This window comes from Helobdella robusta (genome assembly GCF_000326865.2).
Source record: "Helobdella robusta unplaced genomic scaffold HELROscaffold_20, whole genome shotgun sequence".
Lineage (NCBI taxonomy): Eukaryota > Metazoa > Annelida > Clitellata > Rhynchobdellida > Glossiphoniidae > Helobdella > Helobdella robusta.
Genome location: NW_008704084.1, coordinates 2,615,933 through 2,624,833, shown reverse-complemented (window position 1 = coordinate 2,624,833; position 8,901 = coordinate 2,615,933). Strand labels below are relative to the sequence as shown.

At 31.3% G+C, this 8,901-nt stretch overlaps 2 protein-coding genes across 2 annotated transcripts; one reads left to right on the top strand and one right to left on the bottom strand.

The window, feature by feature from the left end:
- Nucleotides 1-521: 521 nt before the first annotated feature.
- Nucleotides 522-2,222, top strand: HELRODRAFT_171423 (hypothetical protein; the record flags this gene model as incomplete). Its single annotated transcript, XM_009018140.1, has 2 exons — nt 522-1,039; nt 1,106-2,222. 2 exons carry the CDS (start codon nt 522-524, stop codon nt 2,220-2,222), a joined length of 1,635 nt encoding a protein of 544 aa, XP_009016388.1.
- A 1,740-nt stretch (nt 2,223-3,962) lies between these two features.
- Nucleotides 3,963-7,530, bottom strand: HELRODRAFT_191375 (hypothetical protein; the record flags this gene model as incomplete). The annotated part of the gene is made up of 7 exons (XM_009018139.1): nt 7,340-7,530; nt 6,069-6,174; nt 5,612-5,712; nt 5,356-5,472; nt 5,154-5,295; nt 4,913-5,088; nt 3,963-4,100 (listed from the first exon to the last, which is right to left on the bottom strand). Exons 1-7 carry the CDS (start codon nt 7,439-7,441, stop codon nt 3,963-3,965), a joined length of 882 nt encoding a protein of 293 aa, XP_009016387.1. The 5' UTR covers nt 7,442-7,530.
- Nucleotides 7,531-8,901: the final 1,371 nt, after the last annotated feature.

Genomic DNA, 8,901 nt, shown 5'->3' with positions numbered 1-8,901 from the left:
ATTCTTGACCTATACAACTTATACTGTTCGTATATCGTATATAATAAGAATGTGCATGCACGTGTACTATACTGCCTGTATGCATGTACTGTACATATATGCCTAGTTCTGAGCGCCAGAGATATTTTTGTTGTGGTATCGATGTCCGGAAATATTTATACAGCTGAAGTTCAGATGGATACTCAAAATTGTGAAATGCGTGTTCATATCTCGAAATGATAATATAAAATTTTGAATTGTTCATAAAATAAGAAAAACATTATTCAATGACAATATTTTTAGCTGCAAAATATTATTGAAAATCAAATCATGAATGATATTGTGGCTGCATCTACTTAAAGCTGTTTTCAGCTTCAGACCTCAACAAGCGTCAACATACAGGCAAAATCTTCAATGACGCTATTCACTGGTCTAAAAAATACACCGGACATTACAAAATTAACCAAAGTTATAACTCAGTTTTTGTATTTCTATATCGCAGTTTAAAAATATTTTTGATATTTCATTTAGAAATAAATTTGATGTCTAAAAGCTCGCGAGAAAAGTATAGGTTCACTTTGATGAACAACAACACGGCGTTTGAAACTCTTGTACAGGACAACGGAACAATACAATACACCAAAGAAAATGCTATCTTTAACGAAACACATTTCTCATCTCAAAACATAAGCAGTTTACTGTCAACTCTGGAACTAAATTTATTTGGTGAAATAACTAATACAACCGAGTTTGAAGTTACGTATTTAAATTCTGAACTGCTAAAAGACTTAACGACAAAATCATATTTTGAGCAATCCACAACCAACAACTCGACCAACAGATCGTATGTGTCACATTCGAGATCCGCATACGACTCGAAAGGTGCCGCATATTACATATGCAGTGTTATCATCGTCTACGCACTCGCTATTGTCCTGCTTATTGTTTCTTTAGCCAGGAGAAAGAAAAAAGACCAATACAGACCTGCCAATCAACGCTCTAACAGCGAAGAATATTACATAAAAATTAGGGACTTGGAAAAATCTATTAACGGTGCAAGGTTGGTTCAGTTTTTCAAAATTTTAACTTATTAAATGAAACCGAAAACTCAACATTTTTAATTCAGGCGATTGTCTCATGGTCGATCTTTAACGAATAACCTGAATGAAACAGCAAGCTGCTCGGATACATCAACCAAAGATATGATCAATTTCAAATGTGACTGGTCCCTAAACGAACAAGTAACATACAGCGTTCAGAGTATGAGGCAACAAGACGTATACAAAATGAATCCAACATTTAAAGCAAACAGTTTCAATTCTATAACAAAACATTCTGAATATTTGAAAAGTCCAAAACTATTTTGCCACAATTCTGATTCAAAAGAGGAAATCATAACATTGGTACAAGTGATAGATGACACAAAGCAATCGCCACCCATAACGCCTCCCATCGAATATGCTGGATTGAAGCAAAAACTTAAAATTCATTCAAAAAGTTTGGAAGAAACACATAACTTTCGTCATCAACAAGGAATAAAAAAATGCTCATCAAGCAGAAGTGTAAAAAATAAATGCCGATGGTCAATGGGTCCAGACGGCAATATTTGGATACTTCAACTTGATAATTCAAGCAGTGAATCTGAAAAATCACATAAAGTTGCTCATAACCAATATTCTGACCGTAATGTAGGTCATCAAAACAAATTCACAGAACCGAATAGACAGCTACAAATTTCTAATCTTCTTGATTCCGTTTCCAGCCCAAATAAATTGAGCACAAAAGTTTTACTCGGTCAAGAAGCTAGAAACATTAGCAGTCAACCTGCACAGGAACCATTGTGGCAGTATCGAGATAAATATGTGGAAAAAAGAAAATACCCTCCTAAGCGTGAATTATCAGAAAATATGTTTGAAAAATATGAGACCAGCCCAATGAAACATCACTCTAAAATTCAAAATTACAAGACTTCAACGACACCGCTACAGTTCCGATGCCAATCAAACCAACCTAAGTATTATGATACAAAATATAATGATGACTTGAAATGCTTCACAGCAAACAAAACAACTGTTTCTAATGGTTACTCCAATGGTACGTTGCCATACAGACAAGAGAACGGTCGACACAATTTGAACTTTGCAAACGAGACCAGGCACTTCAAAAACGGAAATAAAGTTTGCCGCAACTCTACTCCACAAAAAACAAATATTCAAAAACTTATCCATGTCACATCTGTATAAATGTCATAACGAACTGAAGCAAAATAAGTGCAGTCTGTCTCGCTTATTTCATTGTTTTATTGGGTGAATTTAAAATCAAGGGTAACGTCTGATAGGAGTGCCGAGTTTTGATTTGAATAAAACATCAATATAATCAAAACAAATAGTTGAAATCGACGTTAAACTACAATGATAATAAAGCCAAAGTTAGTATTTAGTGTTATTAAAAATACTCAAATGTTGAGTATTTAAATACTTTGCAAATAATTTGTCAAAATTCTATGTTTGCCAAAACTAGTATTTAAATACTGTCTACAATTAAAAAATATTTCAAATGTCATGCGGTTTTCATTTGATGCAATTTACACGGTTAATAAAAGAATTTACGTGCTCAGTGAACGTACCATACATTTTTTATTTTATATTCACACGTATAACAGTTGTTCCATGATTGTTTACATAACTAAACTTCACCAAAAATGTATAACTATAAGGAGCAGACCTAGCAGAAATGAGATACTTTCGAGTCATTTAAGCTGTTATTGGGAAGCGTGGTGCATTATTGGCCCACCACTTAGAAACAAATTCTCGAGTAGTTCAGCTTTGTCATCATTCTTCTATTTGGTGACTCAAATTTTTAATGTAGAATTTATAGGCGACCAAAGTGACGAGTCACTATAGCATCAATGTTTCGGGTCCGATCAAACAGTAATGGCGGGATATTTCTTACAAACGTTATTTTAGCTAACCGTTTTTTGCTTTGAAAGAGTTGATTTCAATTGTAAGTAACATTAACTTGAAAAAAAGCTACTGCGAAAAAAAACTTGAAAAAATCGATTGAATCTAACTTTTGATAATCCTACCTTCGCCAGCATTTATACATTTTTCAGTGGATTTAATGTTCCAAACACAAATTTTTTTTATATAACTCCGAATAAAACGCAGTGCACACCAACAGTGCGATATTAGGCCTACCTAATATTTTTCAAACATTTAAATATAGAATAATGAATGATACAATAACTGATTACAAATACAACCCAAACTGATTAAAACGTTTTTTAAATGCAGTTTAACACCTCATAAGCCGGGGTCCTATTAAATTGTAATGCCCAAATTTGGAGATTTTAGGAAGTTGCTGAAAAATGTTTAGTCAAAGAATTTTTGGTTTGATAAGTTTAAAAAGCGAAATGATTGGAGCGAGATGACAGCTGTGGGTGGCCCGATGAAGCGAAACGTGAATCGATTGTGCAGATGAGGTTTGGCTAGTGAGTGCCTGAGATACCGGTAGTTGAATGTTCTGACTATATTTTTACGCAGATGAAGATTGGATTAAGATGAGGCGATGTTCAATGAGTGAATTAGGATATTTTGTTGTTGGAATGGAGTCAATGATACTGGATTTCCATTGAGATAGGATAAAAGCGCGAGGCAGTGGGTGACCTCCACAATGAGATGCGAAAGTAATTTTTCAAGTGTGCCATCACGTTTCGTATAACGTTGGAACATACGGTGTCACCTGATGAATATGACCAAGAAGCGTGTAAACTGATATCAATCAATCAATTTTAAAACTTTTAAGATGATAAAATAAAGAGAAATATCGAAGTAGGTTCGTTCACTGTCCTGGGAGACACCAAATTTAACGCAAATTAACAATTAGGTATTGTTGACACAAACTAATTTTAAAACATAATCTCAGTTTCGAACATGTAGAATTTACATAAAAAATTGCTATAATCAGCAATTGAAGAATCAATATTAAATTTGAACAAATGCATTTTGAGATTTCATTGCAAGCTCTGAAACGGAAATGTCGGTTATATCATGTGCACCATCGTCGCCGGCATCGACTGCGGCATCACTGTTATCGTCTACGTACACATCCACGCTGTTAACCTGAAATTAAAAATTATATTAATCGTCTAAAAAAGTTAATTAGAGTCCTCCCTATTGAAACATTCATCGTGCAACAAACTGCATGCCATATGTTACTTTTTATAATTTTCACTGAAAATCTGTTCAGAATAATGTACCAATAATTGAAATGAATATTTCCTTGAACAAGTTTCACTTGCCATCAGTCAAATCTATTGTTGTAATATTAAATTTACGATATAACTACCGACTCAACAATATAAACGACATTTGATATTGCGGGATAGTTAGCACGTTAGACAGTTGATTCTAATGGTAATTGAGTTCTTTTACTGTTAGTATAAAAATATTTTCTGTTTTCAACTGCCCACCTAATAAGGGAAAGTTGTTTACCTGAATTGAACTAACTGTGAGCACCATAGAAAGACGTTTGTAATATAATTTTCGAGCTTAAAAACATTGGAAAACGTTGTTAGCGACATCATGTGGCCATGTCTTCAATTTTTTGAAAATCAGTGAGTCATTATTTCCCACATAGTAAATCAAACATGGAAAGTTTAATTTGCCAGGCCTGACAAGTCAGTGGAGAGCATTTAATATTACAGATTTAACTAAACAGGACGGTAACCTAATTCTAACATTTATTTTAATTCATTATAATCAAATAACAAATTTTGAACCTTTTCCCCATTTTTTTATAAAAATTAAAAAAAAATACAAATATTGATAAAGTAATGTGAAAATAATTTTAATTTGCATCTTAAAAAGGAAATGTATAAGTTTGGGATTATAAAGGATAGGGTATATAATGATAAAATAAAAAAATAGCTAACGTGAAGGTAGCTACATTTTTCCTCATCAGAAATGACGGGCGACCGTTCGATTATTTCAATATGAACTTTTCCATTGTCCAAGACAACCAAAAGAACTTTTGAGAAAGCATCTTCAACTGCATTTGCATACGCTCTTTTCTTACATTTGTTGAAAGCAACACTTTTTTCTTCGTGAACTTTAAACATAAAATAAAAACAAAAGTAAAAAATATGAGGCATATTCTCTGATATAATTAATCACCATTTGACGCATAGGTGTCACTGGCTGTGCCTTTTCCACAACATTCCTTTCCAACAGGTGTAAATTTTAATTTGACTGTGCACAGAATGTTCAGGTGCGTTACGGCATCATCTTCTTTTTGTGAGTCTGGCACTTCTTCAAACTTAATCAATTATGTATCTTGTTCAAGATTTTGAAAAATTTAAATTTGAGTGAGTTGAACCTTTGAAAGACCCAGAGACCAACCATTGAACCCGAGTAAGTAGTTTGCAAGTTCAAAACACTTTTTATAATAAAATATTTTTGGAAGACTGACATCTTGCTTGTTGGAATGTTTCACCTACACAGCCAAACAATTTGTGATGATAAGGCTTTAATTAGAGGTGCAGCAGTTACACATGGAAATTTTTTTTATCTCGTATTTCCAGACTGCTCAAACATAAAAAAAACATTTTATTCAGTCTCCATCTCCCATGTACCTTTAATAGTTGACCATCAAAATAATTGTTCCTTTGTAAAATTTTTGTTGCGCCTTCTTTAGAGTACAGTTTCAACATTGCATAATAGTTATAGAAATTACCTGGTTAAAAAAATGAAATAATATCTTTTGAAATGTTTTGATTAATGAATGTAGTATCAAAAAATGCCGATTTTTGGAAGTATATTTTTGGAAGACCAGATGTTATTACTAACTTGCATGGTCTCAGTAAGTGCATAAATGATATAAATATACATACATATATACTTTCACATATGTATGATGTACACTAATTTAACGGCTTGGTTATCTATAAAATGCCAATACAGTTTTGTTAGTTTCAGAATTTATTGAAGCAAGTCACATGCACACACATGCACAATGCAGATGTTAAGTTATTAGTTCACTTAGAATTTATAGAATCACAAGATTATTATTTTAAATATAATTTAATTAACCTTCCATGGATGAATAACTTTCTGTTTGATTTACACTGTATGAAGATTTAAAAACTGTAAGATCATATACAAGAACATGCTTACTGAAGTATTCGTATAATCTGTTCTGATAAAATAAAAATAAAACTTAAATCATGACAAGAAAAGATTTTTAAATTTGAAAAATAATTTCAGTTTGTTCAACTACAAAATATTTCTTGAACTCAAAACAAGACATAATAATAGAAATTTTAATTTTATTCTATTTAGAAAGCTTTGTTTGTCTTGCTTGTTTTGGTTCTTTTCCGGTGATGTAGGGACCACAGGTTGAGCAGGTTCGTGAACCAGGGCCCCCGAAAAATGAAAAAAAAAACACAATTCTGCATAAAATTAATACCTAATTATTAATTTAATACCTTTGATGAAACATTAATATAATCTTTGTTATTTATATGGATAACTGTTCTAAATTAAGTTCACTTCAGTTTTAGAAACATTTGCCAATCCACTACAATGTCACAAAAGGATGCACTAAACTGCAAATGTTGACAATAATTTAACAAAAAATAAAAATCTGTTTTAGTTGCATTTTTTTATAATCGAAATGTTTCAAACCAATAATGTCATGTTTATTATCAATGTAAATAACCTTTAAAAATACACACACACATATACACTCACACACGCACACACACATATATTTATATATTCCTTTAATTTTTTTCCAATTGAATATGTACAACATAGGAGCCCACTCTAATTCTTTAAACCAGGGCCCCTCACAGTCTAGCTATGCCACCACGCTTTTCCTTATCTAAATCTGTTCCCAAAAATGCTTTTTTTAATAATTTTTTTTTCTGAATTTAAATAATATGAATAAAATAAAATCCATTTAAGAGCAAAAACCATAATATAATAAGTCTTGAATGCATGAATAGAGTGGGGAAAATAGTGAAAGTCTGAAATGCTATAAAATAACTGCGGTGATAATTTTCATGTTTTTCAATTTATACTTTTATAGGGTTTACAAACAACAAACTTCAACATATTACAATATAATTTATTTATAATATAATAATACTATAGTATATCAGATATACTATATCTATATGACATGTCAATGTCATATAATTATAATATAATACAATACATACATACAAAAGAAATATAACTACGGTAGTTGTAGTAGTAGTAGTAGATAGTAACATTTCACATCATGAAAAAGATTACTGAAATAATTAAATTCAATAATTAAAAAACTTTAATTAAAAATAAATGAAAATATAACTTACGCATATGACATCCTCCGAGTCACTTGATTCACAGCGAATGTCGTCGATGATCAATATTTTATCATTCTCTCTCTTCCAGTAGAAGTCGATGACTTCGATCATTTTTCGAATCGATCAACCAGCGCATGGATACACGACAGATCTTTTATTTACATGACTTGGAGAAACTAAAGATTTTACCGCAAAAAAAAATAACTTGACCTAGATATTAGCATATTAGAGATAGCAATGAAAAAGGAAAAGTGGAAGATTTGCATACATGATATAATATCCATAACATGATCCATGGTTAAAATCCGGCTCTGACTTCGGCAAGACCTCTGACCCCGATACTTGCTTGTCAATATCAATAAAATAGAACCTGAGCCTTTAAAGTAAAAATATAAATATTTAGATATTGTACACATAACTTATATCACTATTAGATTTAACCATGGATATAAAAAGATAGAGATATTATATATATCCGTAGATTTAACGGCAAACGTCGTCAGTAGTTATACATAATCAATCAATCAATCAATCAATCAATCAATCAATCAATCAATCAATCAATCAATCAATCAATCAATCAATCAATCAATCAATCAATCAATCAATCAATCAATCAATCAATCAATCAATCAATCAATCAATCAATCAATCAATCAATCAATCAATCAATCAATCAATCAATCAATCAATCAATCAATCAATCAATCAATCAATCAATCAATCAATCAATCAATCAATCAATCAATCAATCAATCAATCAATCAATCAATCAATCAATCAATCAATCAATCAATCAATCAATCAATCAATCAATCAATCAATCAATCAATCAATCAATCAATCAATCAATCAATCAATCAATCAATCAATCAATCAATCAATCAATCAATCAATCAATCAATAAGCTTATAAAGCGCTATTTCTGCTATGTTTAACTGCGCTCCTAAATGAATTTTGCAAACAGATGAGTCATGAGATCCACTCTGAACTTTGTAAATGATGGAGAAAAAGTAGGTAGTGAGTTCCAGAGAAAAGGGCCAGAAAAAGCGAATGCAGATTTAGCAGAAGAGTGTTTAACACGATATAAGTAGAAGTGAGAACAAGAAGACGATCGTAAACCGGGACTCAATTAATTTAGGTTCAATTAATATATCTGATAAGTACTTAGGAAATAATTTAGATTGAGACTTATACACAAGTGTGCAAATTTTAAAAATTATTCTATATTTTATAGGTAGCTAGTGCAAGAGAACAACATATGGAGAAATATGAAAAAAGAAAGGGGCACGAGCAACTAGACAAGCAAGAGTTAAAAGCTTTATATACATATATGTTAGTTGTATACTACATTACTACTATATATGTCGGTAGTATAATATCAATACTACACGTGCACATATATATTATTGATGCATAAATAATGCAAATATATATTATACGCATAAATAATACAATGATCGACTGGAATGTATATTATTAATGCATATTTTGGGTTTAGACTATTATAAATACAATTATTTATAAAGATCTTAGCGTTTTCGGCATTATTCAACCTGAGAAAAATGAGA